This window comes from Protopterus annectens, chromosome 10.part0 (assembly GCF_019279795.1).
Source record: "Protopterus annectens isolate FY-2018-M chromosome 10.part0, PAN1.0, whole genome shotgun sequence".
Taxonomy (NCBI): Eukaryota; Metazoa; Chordata; order Ceratodontiformes; family Protopteridae; genus Protopterus; species Protopterus annectens.
Genome location: NC_056744.1, coordinates 672,063,724 through 672,089,434, shown reverse-complemented (window position 1 = coordinate 672,089,434; position 25,711 = coordinate 672,063,724). Strand labels below are relative to the sequence as shown.

General features: G+C 39.5%; 1 protein-coding gene across 3 annotated transcripts in view; it reads left to right on the top strand.

Annotated features, from left to right (window-relative positions):
- Positions 1–25,711, top strand: part of FYB2 (FYN binding protein 2) — a 1,416,888-nt gene that overhangs the window by 1,248,311 nt on the left and 142,866 nt on the right. Inside the window, exon 17 of one of the 3 annotated variants that reach the window (XM_044085513.1) lies at positions 7,450–9,992. The exons of the other annotated variants lie outside the window; for them this stretch is intronic. Coding sequence (XP_043941448.1) covers positions 7,450–7,546 — 97 coding nt within the window. The 3' untranslated portion in view covers positions 7,547–9,992. Of the gene's footprint in view, positions 1–7,449; positions 9,993–25,711 lie in introns of those variants that run through there. 3 annotated transcript variants of the gene reach the window in all.

The window sequence follows — 25,711 nt, the reverse complement described above, 5'->3', positions numbered from 1 at the left end:
TCCATATGCTTGTAGGGGCTGACTGTGAAATGTCATGTTACACCTCTGGATTCCCAGTACACTCTGAATTGGGGCAGTAAATATAGAGGTAATGTGTGAGTGGCAAACGGTATGTGGTTGCTCTCACAGTATTAATCTGTCATGTTCAGTTTGCTTACTGGTATGTTGCTGTCACTGTGGTGCACTTGTTTGGGGGTATGCATTTTCACACCATTGTCTGTGTTTCACTAGTACTGCATCCCTGTACTGCCTGTTATATTTGCTACTGCATGTGTACAGCCGCAGAGCTGGACCTGGGTAGTGTTATGTCAGTCTGATTGTAGTCTGGACTTTGCTCGGTAGCTCAGTGTAGTTTCCCTGTTGTGTTATGTCGACATATTCATTAGATGTCCAGTTGTGTGGCCAATATCTTTGGTATGTATGCATGACACATCAATGAGATGATGTGGGGACTGAGGTCAGTAACTAATGAGAAGCAACTGAGTCCTGGAATTGTGATATTTCAGTTGATATATGTTGGGACATACGATGTTATTTACATGACTGTTCTCAGTTTTTCTACTGATGTATTTTGTACATGTCCCTGTTTTCATGCCTTCGTCCCCCCACTTTGTCAGGCTTGGTCCGCATTCATTGCATTAAGAGGTTCTGAGAATATACCTCTCCACAGACAGATTTTCATAAAAATGTCCAGATGTTTGGACCATACTTTTGTTCAGTTCCACAATTTATTTCTATTTGTCAGGTAAATCACGGTGATAATCCAAAGATTTATGTCAGTAAATACATGACATGACATTTCAGTTCCCATCATCATATCCTTCAGTGAATGTCTGCTGAAACACACACTGTTGCTGTAACACATCTAACTATGTCTGTATATGTGGCCCCTCCCCCGGTTACAGTCTTTGTACAGGTTCCTTGCACTAACAGGTTGGGAGGGATGGTTCGGAGATATAACTGCTCTGCATTTTATATACATATACATATATATATTTTTTCCTTCCGTTATATTTCATATATGTATATCTATATTATGACTGTACATTTATATATATATATATATATGTTTCATTTGACATATATATATATATATATATATATATATATATATGTGTGTGTGTGTGTGTGTGTGTGAGAGTGAGAGTATATGTCTATATACAACACACAAAGTGTTCCATGACACTTTCCCTTAATGTTGTATGCCTCTGTTGCATGATATGTTTGAAAAAGCAACATTAATTCCTACTGCTGGTGTACTGGTACATTCCTCTGATTAAAATGTTCAGGGTCATAGGTTCAACACTTGGGACTGCTGTTTTTTTTTATTAGTGAATGCAGGATATATTCATTAAAGCACTATGTCTCACAGGTCAGATGGTATAGTGGTATGTTGGTGTGATTGTTGAGGACAGCATCCTGGGTTTGAGACTTGGCAGGGCTAACTATTTTGCTGCTGGGCAGAACAAGATCTGATGGATACAAGCTGATTAAGGCACATTTGTGCATATCATACGTATAATGTTATATTTAAGCAATAACCCACAGCTGGGTGTGGGTAATGCTGGATTTACCCACAGTTGATGTGGTTTGGTCACAAGGGCAATGCCCTCATGACCATACAATGGCAACCATGGGTGAGTCCAACATTGCCCACACCCAGCCGTGGGTTATTGCTATTATACGATGACATTATTTAAGAAAAACAATACTTACCTTTCTTAAATAACGTCATTGTATCATGCCTCCATGCTGCCCTTCCACAGTTTTCTGATATCCTGGGCCATTTCTGATGTACTGCACATGCGTAAGGGATTTGTTCCCACACTTACGCAGTACATCAGTGCTGTGCAGAGGTAGCAACAGAGATAGGGAGATATCGATTGCTTTTTTTACATATCTCAGTATGTTATACTGGTTGATGGCCTCATATAACATAGTGAGATGTAGTAAAAACGCTACAGAGATTTTCCTTTCTCTGTTGAAAGGAAAATCTCCATTGTATTTTTTTTATATCTTGCTATGTTATGTGAGTTCTTCAACTCGTATCACATAGCAAGATATGTTTGTAAATACAACAAAGATCTTCATCTACCCATTGCTACCACTGCAGACTGGAAATACAAACAGGTGATATACAAATGGAAATGGTCCAGGCATCCAGACCTTTTTCCATTTGCATACTGTCAGATTTACAATGGGCACTCTGTGCTTGCCAATTAACTGACTCATTTTTGTATGTTAATGGCCACTCATTGTATAATGTAACATAAATATTTACATACGCATTTATACTTTTACATTTACCTTCCATGACTTCTCCCTTTGTGCTTTCATTACATGATATTCTTGTGTGACTATACTGTATGGTGCACGTGTGTTTATATGGGGGTTTCACATCTTTTCTACACTGACATCTCACTTTTGGAAGTGCTACTCTACCCTGGCTGACAAAAAAATAATAGCTACGTAATTTACATTTACTAAAATAGGTTTAACATTACTTTCACATTGCAGTCATGGGTAAGGCCAGCATTGCCCACACCCAGCCGTGGGTTATTGCTATGCAGTACATCAGAAATGGCCCAGGATATCAGAAAACTGTGGAAGGGCAGCATGGAGGCATGATACAATGATGTTATTTATATTATAATAGCAATAACCCACCTTCCCCACCTAGCCACCTTCTCTCCCCATTCTAAATTGTATTTTCCCTACTTCCCCTTTGCCTGCTACTTAACGCCTCTAGAAATGACTCGCTCTTCAGCGTTATCTCGTGTACATTTTATATATATTGTATATAGTTTGCTCTCCTGTTCTCCTCTCCCTATCATTTGTACTTGTTCTGCCATAACTACCCAAACAAGACACATTTCTATATAACCATTGGAATTGTTTCCTCTCAACATATGACTCGTATGCAAAGTTACCAATGTACCAGTTCATGTCTCTGATTTTATAATGTATCTGCATCCTCAATATTAACTGTAACTTGCTTATCTTATGTATCTGCATCTTAAATGGTAACTTAAATCTGAAAATTTAATATTTACTATGTAATGTGGAGCTTTACCAATGTACCAGTTCATGTCTCTCATTTTATAATGTATCTACACCCTCTGTACTAACTGTAATTTGCTTATCTTATCTTATGTTTCTGCATCCTGAATTGTAACTTTAATCTGAAAATGTAATGTTTACTATGTAAAGTTGGAGCTTTTCTCCCCGGCCCTCCACTGAAAACGGGCTCCTGAGCCCAGTTGATCCCCCCCGGTCATCAAACTGAAATAAAATAAATAAAATTGCCTGTCTTAGGAATCAAATCCTGAACACATGCATGTAAAGCTGTAACTCTAACCACTACACTATCATGGCTTGGACATTTTCCTTATCTACTTTCATTTAACGCCTATGGGATGTTTAAGCTATAATGTACACACCCACTTAGCTACACTTAAACATCCCTTAGGGCATTATAAACAAGGACATATTATTATTATTTTCTGTAGGTTATGGAGTGTGTATTGTGGTGTTGTTACAACTACTTGGGACTGTGTTTATGACATACTGCAATGATTGGACTTTCAAAATTATGTGCATGTTTCATGCTGATGCATGACATGTTTAGTATGGGCTCAATGTATTTTGTAGGGCTGGGGTTATGCTTATGTACACTTGGGGATTTATCCCCTGTTATGTTTGCATTTGCACACATTTCCTGCTTCTGCAGACAGCAGAAGTGCCATATGGTATTTTAGCAATACTGGGAGTGTGTGAGCAATGCTGTGCTCACCCCCTGTAATGCTTTCCTAGTGCCATTTTTCTTTCAGTGTTCGCGGACACTGAAATGCTCTGTTTTGCATTTCAGTGTCCGCAGACACTGAAATACTAGCATAATATTAGAGCTAAGCTCTAATATTATGGCAGTATGGCTTCGGAAGTGCAGTACTGCACTTTCTGAGCGCAGGGGACGTATTTAGTGTCCGTGCACTGCACAGACAAGCCCCCTGCCCTCACACATGGATCATGTCCATGTGGAGAGTTCAGCAGTGCACCTTCATGAATATGCTGCTCTACTTGGACATGAACCACTCTGTGCAAAAATAAGGTTATTCTTGCATGGAGATTCGTGAATCCAGGGGATAGTTTAGTGTTGCAGTAGTAATTTCTAGATTATTTCCATTGGGTCTATTTTTAGTCAGAAGGAGATAGTACACTGAAGGTCTGTAACATTCCTTATTCATTAGTCTGCCTGAAACTGTATGTAGATGAACATTTTCTGACATTTAGTCTACCTCTGTGAATTTCAGGATAAATTCATGGCTTGTTATAAACCCCTTCATGTTCCTGCTTGCCTAGGACAGTTGAAACCCTTTGTGTTCCTTTTGGTAAATGTGTGTCTATTAATATTTAGGGCAAATCCATTGGGAATTCATACTGTGAACACCATCTCTCAGATCTTCTGAGTGTCTTCTTAAGAAACCAGTGACCATTTAAAATGTCAGGACTCAATGCTGAATCCCAGAATATGTAAACTGAACCACCAAGTTTGCAGTTTCTTTGATTTCTTCCTTTTTTTCCAAGGTATGGTGATCGTGGAGTTATGTATAAGTTTGGGGATTGCAGGGGGATTCCTCCCAGTGAAAAAGAGTTTTATAGGAGAAGTGCAATACTCCGTATTTGCTCTTCCCCAGTATTTTCAGTCTTTTGTCATTGTTTCATATCTTGGCATTGCAAGTCTTGACATTTGAATAGGGAGCCTGTACTCATTATGGTGAATGTTGATTTAGTACTGTTAGTATGTTCCCTGAGAATGTCTTGTGAAGGCAGAAGTGCCGTGTTTGCTGGAAATTGAGTTTCTATAAGAATATAGCATGAATAAACAATGAAGATGTTTAGGAATGTTACTTATGGACAACTGCAAACATGCAGCCCTCTCATTTTATATTAATGGCACCAGTAGTAGTTATATTTCCAGAGGTTTTCTCCCAAGGAATATCTTGGGTTGAGCTCAGAAAATTCAAATGACTTCACTCAGATTTTACCTCCCACCTCACCTGTGTTTGCATGGGGAAGAGCTGTGCTGTTTTGAACCATAGACCAGCATTAGACCCATTTCATTTTCAGGTTTTCAATATGGTTTGAGCTACTGAAAAAAAAATATGCAGTGATAAAATACTGCACCATAAAATGTAACACTGTCATAGAATGTTTTTTATTTATATTAACAGACAAATATTCAAACATATTACTTATTTTCACAAAAATAAACAGAACGCTCAAAAATCTATGTTGTTGATCATTTGTTGACTGACACCAAGCACATTATGTTAGGTCACCAGCAGACTGTGTAATCTACCAGTATAATTTTGTATATTAGAGTTGTATTATACATGTGTGATTGATTGATAGATGTTAATGAGTTATCCAATTTTATGTATAATGAAAATGAACATTGGCAATGTAACATCGTGTAGCTAAATTTGGCCAAAACATATCTTGCATTCAGGTTCCTATCAGAATAGTGAACTCTTAAATTAGCGAACGCTCTTACATCGAACTTTAAAACATGAAACCTGAAAATATCGAAGGCATGGAACATCATTTTTTTTCCCAGGGAAAAAAATCACCAGGCCATCCTACAGACTTTGCTGTTTTCTCCACTGTGGTGCAATCTCTGAGTTGGTATATTTATGTTTGGGGGAGGGGGGGTGAAGCCCCCCACTTTATTTTTGCCTGTATATATATATATATATTTTTTTTGGATCAGCAAATTTTTTTTCCCTGGGAAAAAAATCACTGATCTGTTCCTTTGACATTTTAAGGTTTCACATTAAGTTCGATAAAAGAGCGTTTGCTATTTTTAGCATTTGAACTTCTTATATAGATGCTTGCATTCTATGCTTGTATAGCACAGATTGGAGAACATCTGTGCCCTCCGAGCAAGAAGTCATTTCACTATCTTGGTAGACTTATGTCCTAAGGAATAGCCACTGAGAGAGAAGTCAGGCCACCATCTTGGTACACTTGTATCCTAAGGAGTACTACTGAGGTTTGCAAAACTGATTCCTTGTAATAGACTTCAGCACAGTATAGTAAGTAAATAAGCTTCACTAAAGACAAAGATTTAAGCTTATAGTAAACTGCAGGATACCTGGAGCTTTGCAGGAATGCAAAAAGTTATTAACAGAAAATGTTGACTATCACATTGAAAAGACCTAAATTCCAGCTACATTATTTCCAGAGATAACATTTATTGACTTGGGTGTTATTTTTATTCTTTTCATGTTAAGAATCCCTGTCATCTTAAGTCTTTGAAGTGTGTGTATACTTTACTGGCAGGTAGTAGTAGCTCATCTCTGTAGGACAGCCAGCGTATGAGAAATATGTTAAGTTCTATGTATGTCTTACTGAATACACAGTGTGACCATATGAGTGCCCATCTGTGCTGTGAAAAGATTTTATTTAATCCTTACCAGTGAGATGTGTATTTTATTTTATTTTCATATTGTTTGCCTTGTAGGGACACTGTTCGTACTAGTACTCTTTATAGTGATGAGATGTTTTTTTACTCAAACAAAACTTGGTAAATAATTTAGCAAGGGCACTGGCAGCTGGACAAAATTTCTCTAATAGTGTGTGTGTGTGTATATATGTATATATATATATATATATATATATATATATATATATATATATATATATATATATATTTATATGGGTCTTTCATTCATCGAAAGTACACCCTACAGAATCTGAAAACATCTACATCTTTTAAGCGAACATGCTGTTTAACGAAACCACACTTTCATGAATTACACATCACCGCATAACAAATCACTAAAGACAAATTTTTGGAGTGGGGTAAGCCCCCCCCCCCTGCACCCCACACCCTCACTAATTAAATATACTAACTCCAAGATCAGACTACAGTGGGGAAAGGGTACATTTGCTTATCCTCACTGTACCGCGACCTATACCATCAAACCCCAACTGCTGTACACATTCGACTCCCATTAGAAGTGTATCAGACAACTGAAAAACACTGCACCTGCTGGTCAACATAATCCTGGAATTGCCAACCATTCTTCTATGATGTGAAGTTTACAAAAGTGCAGTTTCGTTGAACAGCACTTTCACTTAAAAATAGTTGACATTTTCAGATTTGGTTGGGTGTACTTTCAATGAACAAATGTAGACCCATGTATGTATGTAATATATATATATATATATATATATATATATATATATATATATATAGAGAGAGAGAGAGATATGCATAGGTATATGTATGTATGTGTTTGTATGCCTGGTGTGGGGTATTTTACATCCTCTTGAAGTACCATCACATGACCAGAAGAAACTGTTGTGTGATGTGATGCATTTATTTTTGAAAATCACAGATCACATGCATTCTGCTGCTAACATGTTTCTGTATTATCTTCCTAGCTTACAGAGAAGTCAGGAGTTGACAAAGAGACTGAAAGGATGCCTGGTATCTCCCTGGTCGAAGGGTAGCAAGTTACTGTGTACCTGTAACAAGTGACAGAGTGCTGCTATTAAACAGGCTATCTGTGCAAGTGTGAATGTGTAATGTTGTGAGCCTTAGTGATGTTCCATAGTGCCTAAGTATTTCTGAAGTCTAACAATTGACTAGTGGTATTCTCAACACCACCCCTGACATTTGATATAGTAGTACCTTTACTTTGCCTCAGTCCACCAAATAGTCACTGAGTAATCAGGGTGTTTGGTCCTTTTAAATGGCTTTCATGATGCCTTAATATAATGGCACACTACAGACTTTATGTAACAGCACTGATAGTAAGTCGAATGTATTGTTACAGCACAGAAATGTGTATTCAGAAAAGCCCAAAACAATAGTAAGGGGACATATTTTAAGTGCATTTAACTTCTTTGAAGTAAAGTGGCCTGTTTTAAGATGGCTGTGCTGATGTGCCATTCCATGTTTATGGAACCATAAGCCTTGTATACATGTAATGGTAAGCTGCATTCTTCATGGTGGCATGGCTCAAGGAACAGATCTGCCCTAGAAACAGAGAGCATAAATAAAGGATGTTTTTTAAAAATAAATGATTGGTTAGCAGATATTATAGGCACTAGATACATAGACGACTTTGAAGCTATATATTCATACATGTTAGAATGGCTGTAGTAAGGAAATGTTTATCTGACATCATAAGTATGTTAATACAATTCTGATGCACCATATTGACTGGTCTTATCATATATGGCACTTAATAATTAATATATTTTGGTGTTTTTACAGTTTTGAATTTGAGACAAAAATAGAATGATTGAAAACAGTATTTCCTTTTATAATGGCTATAGTTTCAGGAATGATATGTATATTTATTTGCTTTCTATTTATTTGTAAACATACATATGTAAATAGTTGTAGAAACAGAATGCAATTTATCATTATGACTATGATAATAAGTCGATGCAGTGTACTGATGGGATATATTAACTCAGATTATCCAATATGATACTTGCATCTAGGACTTATTGAACAAACATGTTTTTTGTAGGTTTGAAGGCGCATAGGTATTATATTTGTACTATTACAAACAAAATTGTGAATAATTGAGAACACTTGTGTTTTCTTTTTACAATGACGAGAAATGCAACATTTGATAGTGTTACATAGACCCAGTTATCAGAATATGAGCACCTGTAACAAACATACATTTTTGAATTTCATTTCCTGCTGTTGTTGCCCATCTTGGAAGAGAACTAAATGTTATAGAAAACTGAGAATCTCCTCACAGCCCACACATGCTTCTTCAGTATTTACCAAATTAATTGGTTTTCTCCTTTTGCAAGTGATATTGGAAGTACGATTTTTGCTCACTTCACCTTAAACACGCCCAGAAAGCTCCCTCACCTTCATAGAGTAAACAGTATCCACAGATTTTCATCACATGCCACTAAGTTGTGATGGACATAGTGAGAAGAGTCACTGGGGTGCTTCACTTGAAATAATTCATCTTAAGCAGAATGTTCAGCATGTGTCCTTTTCTTAGTACTGTATGTTGTTTAAGCTGAGATATAGTGACAGTCATGTGTTTAGTCAGTGACCTTCCCCCTAGCCCTCACTTTCGCGCACACACACACGCACACACACACACACACACACACACACACACACACACATATGCACAGTAGATGATCACTGCTGTCAGACTATTTGGAATCACCTGATATCCAGCTTGAAATGCATGGAGTTAAAATATTCACCTGCTGTATTTTACTTTGAAGTCTAATTGTGAAGTAACCATGCATCTTGAGATCACAGGAACTGCCGGTTATTGCAAACATCTCTGCTATCTCCTTTCTTTTGCTGTTAGAGATATTATGTTTCTTTTCTTGAGACCATACAGAGGTGCCATGTTCATTTTCTATCAGACACATGAACTGCATTAAACCATTTATTTATATGCACTCTGTAGTCTTTTGGGTTATATGGTGAGCAGTCCATACGTATGGTACCTCCACAACCTTTGTATGTATTATAGAATGTAAGACTGATTTCAGTACTGCAGTATCAAAAAGACAACAGACATGCATTGAGCATAACAATTGGTATGATGTTCAAAAACAAACAAGAAAGAGAGAAAAAAAGAGGTATGATTTTCCTTAAGCAGTGTCTATTAATTAAAATGCAGTGCGTTTATCTTCCTTGCAAAATAATGTTACCCTTTATAGATGTACCAGGGAATACTTAAGAATTGATTTGCTTGATGATATAAACACAGTGCTGGAATGTCTGAAGAGGTTGTGAAATGACAGATTATCCCTATCAGTTTTGCTTTTATATGTTATACAGTGCCCATCTTTAAAATAATAGCATGTTATTCATGTTGAGTTCTCTAATTTAATTTTTTTTCTTTAAATATACTTCTATGTAACCAGATTCTACTGTTACAGTTTTGTGTTTTAATTAAATAAATTCATCTTTAATTTTTGCTTAACACGGTGTATATTTTGTGCATTAGTTTATTTGATGTATTTCCAGGTTGCATTTGGCTAATGTCCTTGAGCTTCTTTCTACCAGATTTGTTGTTAATTTGATAACACTGGAAGTAATATCAGACCATTTCACCATGGCTATGTAGAAATGTATCAGTTTTCTACCAACAGCAGTAGAAAGTGTTATGCTAAATGACTTGAACTAGTCCTGTTAATCTTTTAAACTTTAGATATTTCAACCGGAAAAAAATTGTGCTGTTGTATGGCAGACCAAGACCTCTAAATGTAGGTTTTAGGTAGACACATACACATAGGTACTCATTCTCTCTCTGTCTGTGGCATCTTTGTTATTAAACAGCATTTCTACTCTCTGGTGGTGGGTAACCTTATCTCAGAGTTGTGTTCTCTTCCTGTAATATTGTACATAGGTAATGTAGTAACCTGAAACACCTCATTGCTTTTCCATTTTTTATAGATTCATAGGTTGGTACTAGGCTATCGGCCCTAGGGGCCTATACAAGCCTAGCCATAACAATTCCCTGGCTATTTCTTCCCACAATATTTACTTCCCTGAACCTATGTCTAGCAGGGCTACTGACGTGATCCCCGGGGTGAATTTCCCATCTCCCATCCAGTCATAAAGGTTCCTTTTGAAGAGGGCCAAAGAGGCGCTCTGCTTGACATGTATGGGCAGTCTGTTCCAAAGTCTGGGTCGTCTCTGGGTCAGGAACCTATTCCTCCAGCATGTTATGTTCATTGTGATGACAAGGTTTAGATCCCTGGAGCGTGTGGCTCTGAGGGATTGTGATTTCTTTAGGTTTAGGATGTCCAACAGCTCTGGGTTTGACATGGCCTTGTATGTTAAGCAGAGATCACTTGTGAGTAGATGATATGTGACAGAGTATAGCTGGAGTTCTTTTAGATGGCCAGCATAGGGAATCTGCTTTAGGCCTGTGATTCTTTCAATGAGGTATTTCTGCGGCCTTTCCAGTTGTTGCAGATGTCTTGAGAGGAACATACCAAACGGGACATTGTATTCTATAATGGGTCTAAAGAGGGATGAGTACAGTGGGACAATGACCTCTTTTTTTCCGGATGAAAGGCCCTTAGTGATGAGGTGTGCCACATAGAAGGATTTCCTGATTGTTGTGGCAATGTTGTTATCGAAGGTGAGACCACTGTCCACCTGTATCCCTAAGTCTCTTATCACACTTTTGGTGTTTAGTGTACTGTCACCTATGGGGTAATTCACAGGTACATGTTTTTTTCCCAAAGGGGATAACTATATGTTTCTTTGCATTGAGCTTGAACCCATGGCTTTGGCACCAAGCATCTGTTTCTGTAAGGCCCTTTTGTAGAATATCCACATCATTTGGGGATTCAGTAATGGATCCCAGTTTGCAGTCTTCTGAAAAATTTGTTAGCCACAGTCCCTTAGTGTTGGCCTGTACTTCAGAGAAGTAGATGCCAAACAAGAGCGGTCCCATGACTGAACCCTGAGGTACTCCACTTGTCACTTGTCTGGATCTGGATTTGGAGTCCGCTACTTTTACAGTGTGGGTTCTGTCAGTAAGCCAGCTGGCAACCCATAGAGTGACATAGGGATTAATGCCCAGCTTAGTAAGTTTATATGTGATTGCAGAGTGGGGGATGGTGTTGAAGGCCTTAGTGAGGTCCAGATATGATGTGTGGACTGCCTTACCCTCGTCCACAGCTCTGGAGACTGATTTGAAGAAGTCAATCAGGTTCAGAGGACAAGATTGACCCTTCACAAACCCAAACTGGGTGGGTCCAGTGATTGAAGGTTGCCAATGTCTTTGTTTATAAGTTCCATGATAATATGTTCCATGGCCTTGCAGATCAGGCTCGTCCGACTGATGGGGTGGTAGTTCCCAGGAACCAAGGTGGATCCCCCCTTGTGGAATGGGATAACTGTAGCTGTGCATGACTCAGCAGGCATGAAGCCTGAGGTGAGGCTATGATTAAACATGACACTTAAGTGAGGTGCTAGTTCATTTTGTAGTTCATGTAGTACACAGCCCAGGATGTTGTCTGGTCCCATGGATGCTGTACTCTTAGCTTTGGAGAGTGCGGTTTTTACCTATGTGGCCGTTATTACTGGAATTTGGCAATCTTTCAGTATTGAGATGGGCCCTTTAGGGGGTGATATGGGGGGTGAAGTTGGCATTGAATCGATCTGCCAGGATATTGGCAATATCCTTGGGATCAGTATATTTAATGCCATTCTGTTGTAGCTCAGAGCAGATCTGAGCATTGCCATTTAGATTCTTGACATAGCTATAGAATGCCTTGTGGTTGTCTTTGGAGTCTTTGGCAATTTTATTTTCGTAACTAGCTTTGGAGGATTTTATGAGGCATCTCAGCTTCTTACTGAGGCTGGTAAGGGAGTTTATTGCATCTTGGCATTTTCCTCTGTTCTGCAACAGTTTCTTCCTTTTGTTGTAAAGTTGGTTTATGACAGGGGACCACCAAATTGGCTTCCTTTTTTTGTAGGAGAGTATCTTGGTTCTATTTGGGATGGCACGATTCATGCATGAGTGGTTGTGCTCATACAGTGCCTTAGTGTAGGATTCAGCAGTCGAACTTTCAGTTCCCATCTGCATGGGTGTCATGAAGTTTGTCACTTCTGACTTGAGTAGCATGAAGTTGGATTTGGAGAAGTTTTTTTTACGGAGGTTTCCCTATTGGGGGTGGGGGAGGGATGTGGATGTCAAGGGTGTTTAGCTTATGGTCAGACCTGACCAACAAGGGGGTGACCATAGGTGTGGAGCCTCGATTTCCCATGTTGGTAATGACCAGGTCTAGGATATTGGAGCCGCTGGGGGGGGGGGGACTATGGATTAGTTTATCCAGGGCATTGGAATTTATGAATGTCAAGAACCATTGGGCAAAGGTGTTGGTACACAAGTAGTTTTCCCAGTTAATGACAGGGTAATTGAAATCACCCAGTATTAGGGTGTTTGGTTGTATCTTAATATTTTCCAGTATGTTTAGAATGGTGTAGTGAGAATCTTGGGGCATGGTGGGGGATCTGTAGCAAGCTACAATTTGGATTTCAGTCTTACCTAGTGTTAGTTGCACATGGAGAATTTCAGACACGTTGTGTTGTGCAACTAGGCTGGTGGTGTGAATATACTTGGTGAATATGGACACTCCTTTACATTTAGTGTTTCGGTCCTGGTTTGGTGGCCGAAAAGTGTGGTAAGAGTTGTAGCCTGGTATTGCAGGGGTGCTCTCTGGAGCCTTGAAACAGGTCTCAGTTACTGCACAGATTGTCCTCCATTTTTAGGAGTGCCTTGAAACAGAGCATTTTGAGGTTTAGACTTCTAGCACTGAGTAGCATTACCTTCAGATTTTACATGCTTTGTACCTGTTACGATGGTGGTTTTGTTCTTTGAACTTTGCCTAAAAAAGACACTGTAGGGGTGGCAAGAGCCTTAGCCAGTAACCTGAATCTCAGGGGCAACAGGTGCAGACCATCTGTGGCAAAGCATCGTAGTCTGTCGATCATGTCATCCCAGGCAAACAGATACTGGATCCCCTTTGAATAACACCAGAAGCTTAGCCAATTGTTGAAGTCCATCATTTTGTCCTTATACTGTGGCATCATTCAGGGCAAAGGCAGGATGCTACTCAGGGCTAGGGTCATACCTGCCTGGGCCACATGATCTGAGAGCTCTTCCATGTCTCTCTTCATGTAGTCCAGGGAGGTACATCTCAAGTCATTCACTCCAACATGGACAATGACAGAGTCATATCTGTACTTGTTGTGGAATGACTTGAGTGCGTGTGTTATGTGGCGTATCCTGGCACCTGACAGGCAGCTGACTGTAATTTTCTCCTTGATCAGCCTGGAGAGTGGGACATCAGTGTGTCTGACTATAGAGTCACCTATGACTAAAGTGTTGGGTACATTGTCTTGCCTTAGGAGCTGTTGTTGGGTGGCACACTGGTGTTTTGAGCTATGTGACACTTTGGTTGTGATTGGTGTTTGTTTGCATTTCAGCTTCAGAGGTCCTTGTTGCTTGGGCAGGTTACTGTTAAGGGCCTCCACATATGAGGGTTTAGTATTGCTATGTGAGGGTGTTGGTGGTATGGGTTTAGAAGGGCTATGTGTTGCTTGAGGTGTAGTGCGGGTGATAACCTTCTCCTCTTGACTTGTCTAGCAAAATTTTGGGTGGAGAGAACTTTGCTTCCAGTATGGCTATGTAAGTGCATCTCTCGCAGGTTGTAGTGTTGGGTGGTAGGAGGAGAGGGTTGTCTGCGTACATGAGGCAATTGCTGCATTGCCTCAGTATGCCCAGATTCACCAGGTGGACAGGAGAAATCACTGGAAGCTGACCTTTGGACATGCCTGCTTTGGTGCTTTTTTTTTTTATAGAGTACAAGAGCCGTTTTCCTTTACCTTAGCAATGTACTTTGCAATTATAGGCTGTTTAGTGCCTACAATTAATTTCTCCTTATTAACAAGGAGAGTTGAGTGGGCGGCCACAGTGGTGCAGCAGTTAGCATTGCCACCTCACAGCAAGAGGTTCTCTGGTTCGATCCTCAGCTGGGGTGCTTTCTGTGCAGAGTCTGCATGTCCTCCCTGTGATTGTGTAGGTTTCCTCCGGGTTCTCCGGTTTCCTCCCACATCCCAAAGACATGCTGTAGGTGGATTGGACACTAAATTGACCCTAGGCATGAGTGTGTGCGTGTATGTGCCTTCTGTGGAAGGTTGGGCGCCGGGCTGGCAACTCAACACTGTAAAACTCCACTGCCAATCATGAGCAGGCAGGTGATCCGCTGAGGTGACCCCTAACCAGGAAAAGCCAGAAGAAGAAGAACAAGGAGAGCTGAGTGCTTTTATCAGTTTAAGGCTTCCTAGTGTTTTCCAGCAGGTTTTAGAGCAAGTGCTAGTCACAGGGATGCTTAAATGTAAGATGGAAAAAAAATGGTTTATCTTAAACACTGCAGAGTGCACTAGAGTTGTTAGATGTGAAAGTAGGTAACTTAAGTTTTACCTGTCTAAAAAGTTAAGTTTTAGTGGAGAGTCACTATTTTTAAAACAGCAAGCTAGATTGAAAGGGGGTGGTCACTTTTGTATTCTGGTACTATGGAATACAGTTTTATTTCCATTTTCTCTGCCAGAAGTCATAACATTTCCACCAACTTTTAGTTTCATGTTCAGATTTCATACTGATTAAGAAAGGAATTTATTTTGAGACTTTTTGACTTGCAGAAAGTAGTCGAGTGTTGTGAAAGGCACATCTTTCAAGCATTTAGTTATTGGAAAAATGGAGAAATCTTTTCATGAACAGGATGAGTACTGTCGCTAAACAAATGTTTATATACTCTCTCTTGGCCAGTGATATACTCATTGTGTCCATTAGCTGTAGAATATCAAGAACAGTTTGGAAAAAGAATGGCTTTTCATCTGTGTTACCATGACTGCTGTCAGTCACAGAAAAAAATGAGCAAAGCTGCTAAACTTATCTGGCAAATTTAACATTAAGCAGGAGTATGGGGAAGCCTTTGGAATTTAGCTACAATTTTAAGTACTTAACATACTCCTACAGTTTATTTGCTTTATGTTACAGAAAAAAATAAATAAATTTGCTACTGAAGGCTTTTATGACTGAAGTAGCCTATATTTAAGACATACCTGAGACATTTGCAGGTCAGATATCTTCATATATGAAGTACTTGGCTTGCTTTACAACTGATTGTACAATCTGCAGTATAATAGATTTAACCAAACTACAACTGAGAATGTGAAAAATACAGTTGTGTAAGTTGAACTTAACAGTAGATGATCCACTGATCACTGTTGTAGTAGCCTTAACTATATGCGAGTTATGGCCTGCCAAAGATGCAACACCCAGCTAGCTTCCAAAGTTTCAGGACACCTTCCATGTGCACAAACTGTCTAACAGCTCAAGACAAGCTGACTAAAAGATAAGTTTTGGCCAGTAGAGAGAAGGAGGCTGAGCACTGACTATACTATGCTAAGAACAAAAAAGTAAATATCAACAGCCTAGCATAAAAAAAAACATCAAAAAAAGGGGGGGCATGAAGGGAGGGACCGCTAACTACAGCAGTGATCATTCTACTGTTATGGTAGGTTCAACTTGCACAACTCTGCTATGTTTATCGTATTGTTCACTGCTTTACTAACCTTAACTATATGGGTAGCTTACCATAGCTAATTATATTTGGGAGGTGGAAGGAGAAGAGCCCAGGAATCCCTGGAGAATGCTCCTAGCAAAGCTTGATCTGGACATAGAGAAGGAATCGAGCTTATAGTGCTTTGTAAAAGTATGTACAGAAGACTAAGTAGCAGCTTCTAGACAATTTCTAGAATCCACCTCTTTCCTAAAAACATAGATGAAGCCAAAGTCCTGGTAAAGTAGGCCTTGACCCTGACTGGAATAGATTTGTTATGGTGAGTATAAGGTAATAGCCTTAGACAACTACTTTGAAACAGTCTGTTCTAAACACAGGTTTCCCTTCTTTTTACCTTCACAAGAAGTAAACAATTGATCAGAAGATCTGAAATATTTGTTTATGTCAAGATAGTGACAGAGGTGTCTGCAGACATCGAAGGAATGGAGAATACTTTCTACCTCATCTTTAGGTTCAGGAAAGAAAAACGGGGAGATGAATAATTTGATCTAAAGTAAACTTGGATACCACTTTAGGTATAAAACAAAATAAGGATTTGTTCTCAAAGGAAACCCTGACCGTATGGAAATGAGGTAATACTGACTCACAATAACTGCTTGCAACTCAGATACCCCTCTTACAGTGGTCAGAGCAATCAGTTAAAAATTTTCCCAAGTTAAGATCCTCAAGTCAACCAGATTAGATAGTTCAAATGGAACAAGTGTTAGCTTCTCTAATCTCAAAATTAAGATCCCAAGGAGGAGCCAGCAATTTACTTGGTGGCATCTTATGCAAAAACACCTTTCAAGAATATTTTGACATGAAACTGCTTTGACAGAGGAGACGTCATGACATAGATATTGAAATGATCTATAAATGAACCTTGGTAGAGGAATAAGAAAGGCCATAGGATAATAATTCACAAAAATATTGTAAAACCAGAAAACAACTAGCCCTAAATGTGCTGATTATATTGGCACCAACTAGAAATCCTTTTCCATTTGCTAACATATGATTTTCTAGTAGCAGGCTTTCTTGCCTCTTCTAGTACCTGCTGCACATCCTCCTTAAACAGGCACATAAAAGGAGTAAAGACCCTGTCATCGAGGCAGTCAGTTGAAGACTATTATTGGAGTGTATCAGACACCCCCGTTCTTGTGTGAGTAGATCCTTTTTGTGAGGAATTTTGTGGTAATTGCCCCTGGCCATTTCTGAAAGAAGGGGGAACCACTGTTGCCCGGGACAGAAGGGAGCCACTACACTAATCTTGGGGAATACCTTCTGAATCTTCAGATTACCCAGGATATTAATGGAAAGGGTGACAAAGCATACAGGTGCATTCCTGTCCAAAGAAAATAAAAGGCTTCTGTCTTCCAAGACTTCTTGCATACAGTCCTGGAATAGAATATTGCCAGTTGATTATTCAGAGAGGAGGCAAAAAGTTCTACTTAATCTCTCCACAGATGGATCAAATCTAGGAACACCTCCGATCTAAATTCCATTCGGGAAGGTCTACTCTAGTCACACTCAGCTTGTCTGCCATAGAATTTTGCTCTGACAGAATCTAGGATACCTGTAGTTTGAGATTGCGCTGTGAAACTGCATCCAAGCTGACATGGCTAGTCTGCAAAAGAGGTACTACCTGATTCTTTCTTGTTGATGTACCACATCATATGCTCTTATCTGAAACCTCTTGAAGAGGTCCCAGGGATTCTTGCAAGCATCTCTTAGTTAGTTATGTGCTTGCATCTGTCATTGGTGTCCCACACCCCATGCACTTTTATCCCTCCTGAAACTACTCCCCAAGCAAAGTCTGAAGCATCTGTGATGATTGACTGCTTTGGAGGAAGGTGAAGGAGATGCCTGAATTCAAGGATAACTCGTTGTCTCCACTAAAAAAAATCTCTTTTCTGACAAACCTCAGCACTGGGATTTAAAAAGATAAAGGGTGTTGATGCTGGTACCAAAGAGCTTTTGGGTACCACTGTATCATTCTTATGTAGAGTCTTGTCAGGGTGTCATGACAGTTATAAATGCCATGAGGCCCAAAATCTTGAGGTATTTCCTTTCAGTGACCAAATTCTGAGTGTAAAACCTTACAATATAAATCTAAATAAAGGGCTGTTTTATTCCTAGGGAAGAAAAGCTGTTTGACCTGGATGAGGTGTCTAGTTGACATCCCAGGAAAACAATCCTGTATGAGGAAGTCGAGAAAGACTTGAATGTTTTCTTGCAATCCCAGCTTGTGTAAGAGATCTCTCACCCAAGAGAGAGATTCCTGACACTTTGAAAAAGACTATGCAAAGATAAGCAAGTCATTTAAATATGAATTAAAATTTCCAGACTAAAAATAAGAACAAATGCAGTAGAAATGTAATAAAATGAAGCTCAGATTCTGCAGGAATTCACAATTATCTCACTATTGTGAATGATACTGCCAGTCTAAGATCCCAGATCAAGAAAAATGCAGTATAAATATAACAAATGAGGCTGAAATCCTGCAGCAATTTATAATTATCTCACTATTATGAGCTATACTGCAAGACTAAGGTCCCCAAACCAAGTAAAATACAAACAGTAAAAAGCAGTATAGATGAAGGCTCAGATCCTGCATCAGCTCACAATTCTGCCAGTACTGTGAAGAGTATTACAAGACTAAGGTCCCAAGCCAAGTTAAAAATGCAAAAAGCTGACCATTTGGATAAAAAAAGGAAAATGCATGAGATAAGAAAACTCAGTTGAGATTAACACTCTGAATACTGCTGTGTGTCCAAGCTGAAATGAGATTATATGAAGCAGAGGTAAACTCAAGCTTTAATAGTCAGTGAGAGTGCCTTATCAGTTTAAGCGATTTCATGTCCACTAGAAATAGCACTGCAATGGGCTTAAAAACTCTAATTTACAGTAGTACTGGACAGCTAAAAAGGCACCAAACTGTAATATAATAAAACCAAAATCAAAAAGTAATGAAAATATCCAAACCTTAAATGTAGAAAATCCCCAAAAAATCAATGCAGTCAAACAGCAGTTTTAAACTCCGATGTCTTGTAGCTGAAGAGGAATGTACATGAATACCTTAAAAAACAAAACATGTTTCTCAGCTCCTCCCACTCATTTTACCATTATGGTGATGAGTAAATACAATGTGGATAACTAAACAGTTGTGCAATATAGTTTTGATTCTAATTTGGAAAAATTGCTGCAATTTTGAACCTGGTTTGACTGAGTACCACTCGTCTCTGTCTTTTCATTAATTTTCTACTACTGCTGTGTCTAATATTGCTGTTGTGGAGCAGAACTTATGCCTCCAGGCAACAACTACAAAACATGAAAAGTACAGTTGTGTACACTTACCATAAATGTAGATGTTCGAGTGTATTCACTGTTGCAGTCATTACATTTGGGTTATCTGCTTGCAGGTTGCGCTCAGTCATCCTGATTAACAAAGTCTTGGGACCTGCGTCGGTTGCTGTCCCTTCTTCCATGACATCAGGTTGTCAGGGGTATAAAACTTGCAGCCGACGCCATTACATCAGTTTTTCTTGCCCCAGATGTCAGGTTCCCCCCTAATGGGAAGCAATTAAACATAAAAGCACAAAGATATACCTCCAACAAAAAAGCAAATATACCAAAAAGGCTTTGAAGCATAGTAAAGGAAAGTAGCGGTATAGCCAAAAGAAGTTAGGGGGCTGGAGGGAGGGTAACCAGGACTGCAACACTGAATACACTCTAACATCTACATTTATGGTAAGTGTACACAACTGTACTATGTTCTTCATGTTTCACTGTTGCTGTCATTGCATTTGGGTAGATTCCCAAAGCTATGGTTGGGAGGAGGAATTTAGATAGCATTAGGGGCCAGCTATAAGGCCCTGCAAGACTGCAGTGACAAAGCCAGCTCTGGATTTAGAGAAAATTGGCAAATGATAATGCTTGGCGAAAGTATGTACAGAACTCCAGGTAGCAGCTTCTAGGATGTCCCTGGTAGGGGCACCTCTGAGAAAGGCTGTAGAGGTAGATGCAACCCTGGTGGAGTATGGTCGGATCCCCTGGGGGATTGGGGGATAGGTTTTCCATGGTGCTTATAGCAGAAATTAATGCAATGGCTTATCCATTTAGAAATGGTTTGCTTTGAAATAGCCTTCCCCTCTGCCCCTGCAGCAAATGCCACCAGCAGTTGTTCAGATTTCCTTTGAGGTTTAGTCCTGTCCAAGTAGAATCTAAGTTGTCTGTGCACATCTAAAGAATGCAGTATCCATTCTCCTTTATTCTGTGGATTGGGAAAGAAGGTTGGCAAATGAATGGACTGACTAAGAGCCACACTGGATACCACCTTGAGCATGAAGGATGGATTGGTTCTGCGGGACACCCTGTCTGCATGAAAGATGATAAAAGCTTCCACTGCCATAAGGGCCTGTAATTCATATACCCTTCTAGCTGAAGTGATTGCTAAAAGGAAAGCTGTTTTCCAAGAAAGAAATTTTAAATATGCAGTAATAGCTGGCGTTAGAGGTAGAGTGAGTTTCTCTAAGACAAAGTTAAGGTCCCAGGCTGGGGTTGGAGCTCTCATGGGTGGTCTCAAGTTTTTGGCCCCGCTGAGGAACTGCTTGAGCAGTGGATGAAAGAAGAAGAGAGGTTCTGTGTTATAATGAGCTGAAATGGCTGATGCATGGATTTTAATGGAGGAAAAAGGCAGGCCCTTGTGAAGCATCTCAGTTAAGTATTGTAAAATCTAAGGTAAATTGGGTGCTGCTGTGCTCATCCCTTGAGATTGGTTCCAGGCACAGAATCTTTTCCATTTTTCAGCATAAGATTTTCTAGTACTAGGCCTCCTTGCCTCTAAAGTAATATCCATCACAGGTTTGCTGAGGGATGGTAAAGGAGAGATTAAGTAATTAGCCAGGCTGCAAGGTTCAGTGTTGGAAGCTGTGGGTGAAGAATCTGGTTCTCCTGCTGAGACAGCAGGGAAGGATTCTGAGGCAGGTGCCATGGAGATAACAGTGACACACTGCACAGGAGGGGGTACCAGTTTTGGTGCAGCCAGTCTGGAGCAATCAAAATCATCCTTGGTTTGTCCTGTTTGATTTTTAGTAGTACTTTGGAGAGCAGAGGCAGAGGGGGGTAGGCATAGACTGATAGGTTTTTCCAGCTGAAGGACAGAGCATCCACTTTCCAGGCTTGTTTGTGGGGAGTCCTTGTACAAAATTTGTCCAATTGGTAGTTCTGAGTAGAGGCAAACAGGTCTATATCTGGGCTCCCCATTTGCTTGTCAACATGTTGAAAATCCTCGGTTCCACTTTCCATTCGTGTGGGTCCATGAGGTTTCTGCTTAGTCCGTCTGCCAGTGTATTTAATTTTCCTGGCAGGAATTGAGCTTGTAGGTGCACTTGGTAGCTGAAGGCTGTGTTCCTCAATGCCATGGCTATTCTGCAGAGGGGATAAGAATGTGTACCCCCCTGCTTTTTTATGTACCACATAACTGGTGTTGTCCATCTTTACCATTAGTTGTCCTGGAAGAATGTGGTCCTTGAAGGCTGTCAGAGCATTCTGTACAGCTAGCATTTCTTTTTGATTGATATGCAGGTGCATTTGACTTGGGTTCCATTTGCCCTGAATGCATTTCCTTGCCAGGTGAGCCCTCCATGCATAGTCTGATGCATCTGTTGTTAGGGTTTGGGCAGCAGGGGATGGTGTGAAAGGTAGTCCCTTGTTTTGGTGGCAGGCATCTGCCCAGCAAAGGAACTCTAGGTGTAGGCAAGGTATAATAGGAATCATTGTTTCTAAGTCTTGAGAATGTTGACACCATAGACTTTTTATATACCACTGTAGTTTCCTCATATGCAGTCTTGCGTATGGAATTAGAAGAATGCAGGAGGCCATGAATCCCAAGGCTTTTGCAGTATTTGTCTTGCAGATAGCAGGGTTTTTGTGGCCACTTGTTTGAAGTAGGTTGTCAAATGAATTTGCTTTTCTGGCATGAGGTAAGCCATCTGAGAAGTTGTATTCAAGCTTGCTCCCAGGAATATAATTTGTTGACAGGGTACCAGGTGTGATTTCTTTTCATTTATGGTATACCCCAGACAAGTTAGAACCCTTTTTCAAAGGCCAGATGATTCAAAAGTATGTCCTGGCTTTCTGCCTGAATTAGACAATCGTCCAAGTGTGGGTATATTTGAATATTTCTTTGCCTGCAAAATGCAATAACTGGAGCTAGGCACTTTGTGAATACCCTGGGCGCAGTAGATAAGCTAAAGGGCAGTGCAGAGAACTGATAATGCGTGTAGCCTGCTTTGAAGCGTAGGTATCTTCTGCAAGATTCCCTGATTGGGATGTGCAGGTATGCTTCCTCTAAATCTAGTGTTGCCAACCAGGCATCTTTGCCTAGCATAGGAAATAATTGGTGAAGAGTCAGCATCTTGAATTTTGGAATCTCCAAAAAGGTGTGTAGAGTAGACAGGTACAGGATAGAACATCAAGAATTGTCTTTTCTGGGTACCAGGAAAAGTCTTGACTAGAAACCTTGTCCCTTTTCCTCCTCTGGTACCAGTTGAATAGCTCCCATGCTTAAGAGAGAAAGTACTTGTTTGTAGGCCTCTGCCCACTGATTTGGGGGTAGGTCCAGCCACCCACTTGCTGTTGGCAACGTGTGGAAGTGAAATCTGTATCCCTGGGACACTATATTTAAAACCCATTTGTCCTGGGTAATGAGTTGAAACCAAACCACAACCACTACGAATACCAAACCACAGAACCAGTAAGCCAGTGATGGAATGTGAAGCAGATCCAACAATGATTTTATTGAAACAAATAACAAAGGTTAAGCGCTTTCTTCCCTCAAGTAATAGGGGACTTCCTCAGAACAAATGTAAGGTCCTCAAACCCAGCCTTAAATAAAAATAGATCAACCAATTACTCAATTATCTACATAATTACATTAATTTTAAATTAATTTTAAAGAAAAACACACTAATATACATTTAACAGTTGAAGAGAACATTGCAATACAATGGTAATAAATATGTATATACAAGTAAACATGCTTAAAAATACATATTAAAAATACAGATTGATAAATGTATGTGTATATATGCGTATATGTTTAAAAATATATGTATATTGAAAGATTCCATTCAGAGGTAATAAAATACTATTCACCATAAAATGAATTGTAAAAATAAAAATTTGAAAGGAACTAAATATGGAAAACTGTAAATACACATTACCTGGAATAAATCATATGAGACATCATTTTATAAAAGTATAACTAAATTGTAGATAATGAATAAAATAAAATATAAATAACCATAAAAATTGTGAATAACCATAAGGATTATAAGAATTAACCCAAGATGTTTTTGAGCTTAAGAACACTAGAAATACTGATGGCTTCATTAATACCAGGATAACTGGTGGCATTAAGCCTCACTTGCCATCTCAACTCACATAAGTCTAAATATGCGTCTAGTACACAACCCTGTGGGTCCTTAATTAACTGTTGGATTACAAAAAAACAAAATTCATGATTTTTATACTTACATATGTGTCTTGCTAATGCATTTGTGGATTTTCCATGTTTTTATGTCTAATAAATGTTCACAAGTCCTATTCTTGAATAACCGAGCTGTTTTTCCTACATACAATATAGGACAATGTGAACATTTAGCGATATAAACAACATTCACAGAACCACAATTAAAATGTCCATTAATACTTAGAAATTTTCCGTTCAGTCAAAATTTTTCCCCTGCCTCCGGGCGGCACAGTGGTGCAGCGGTTAACATTGTCGCCTCACAGCAAGATGTTCTCCGGTTCGATTCTCGGCTGGGGTGCCTTCTGTGTGGAGTTTGCATGTTCTCCCTGTGTTCACGTGGGTTTCCTCTGGGTACTCCAGTTTCCTCCCACATTCCAAAGACATGCATCTGGAGTGTTTCTCCCCGGGCCTCCGCTGAAAACAGGCTCTGTGGAACCTAGTCGCACATTCCCGGTCAACAAATGTTAAATAAATAAAAAAAAAAATAAAAAAATATGGGGGCAAAATTTGCATCGGTTACATTTAAAATTACCTTTTGGTCTATTTAACCCACTTGCACTTGTATATGTGGGTGCTTCCAATAAATTCTTAAATGTTCTATCCTTCTTAAAAACGACTTTGGGTTTGGGACCTACTTTTTGTCACATTACTGTCAAATTGCAAAATGTCCGAGTTGTTAAAAATTACATCAATTATATCCATTGCATCATGATTATAACACGTAATGAAACCTGAATGAAATTTTACAAAATCATTACTAATATCAGCTCTGGTATTATCTATACAGTTTTTTAAAAATTGATTTATAAATTCCCCTGTGGAAGCACCCACATATACAAGTGCAAGGGGGTCCAATAGACCAAAAGGTAATTTTAAATGTAACCGATGCAACTTTTGCCAAGATTTGCCATTTTTATCTTGTCAGGACTTTTCTCAGTTGATTTTACCACCTAATTTTTTTGTATCTGTGTATTCTGATGCTCAGAATGAAAAACAAAGGGAAAATATTTCTACATCTACTACTTCTGCTGCCTTGAAGTCAATGGATATTGTCAGCACATCGGCTGCTCGTACAGCACAATTTACGAATGTCGCAACTACTTTGAACCATACTTGCACAGGAGTGCAACTGCAATATTTATTAAATGGCAATGTTTCCGGTTTAGCGAATGTCCATAATACCGGTACAAATAACGGCAACATATATGAAGGCTCTACTTCCAACAGTTTTTAGTATTACAAATGCGGATGGCATGAATGGACAGATTGTCTCTGCATCTAACACTTCTATTGGGTCGACCACTATTTCTGAGTAATAACCTTATTTTCCTCTACAATTACTTTGTCACCAGCTTTAATTAATTCTGCATTGACTGCCTCAACGACATCGGTTATGTCTCCAGCCTTATATAACCCAGCCCGAAATGCTTCCACGGCCGCTGTGATCTGTGTGGCGTCTGCTTCAATTGTGTCTCCTTCCTTTCTCAACCCTGCCTTGACTGCCTCCACGGCCACTGTGATCTGCGAGCCGTCTGCCTCATTGAGGTCTAGTACTACGTCTACAGTTGCTTCATTAATGTCTAATATTACATCTACAGTTATCCCTACAGTTATTGCTCCCTCTAGTGTGAGTTTTCCTGCTAGCAATGTGTTTTCTAGGGCAGTTACTTCATTTTGTGCAGGGGACTGCGACTATTCAGACTTGGTCTGAGGGGACTGCAAGGGCAAACTCTATGGCACAGTCTCCGGGAATTCATCTTGGGTCTATTTTCCACAATTGTATTCCATACACCAGGGACAGTTTACAGAATGTGTTGCCGCCTAATTTATTAACACCAAATGTCATTTCTAATGGCTCTACTGCTATTTTTAGCTGTCAGGAGAGACCACTACATAGCGCACAACCAAATCTGGCTTCTGATTGGATAGGACATACCCATGAACCTGCTACTACTACCGGACATGCTTTTTCAACGGATCCATCGTGTTCAAGACCACAGACAGCTCCACTTAACTTAACTGAAA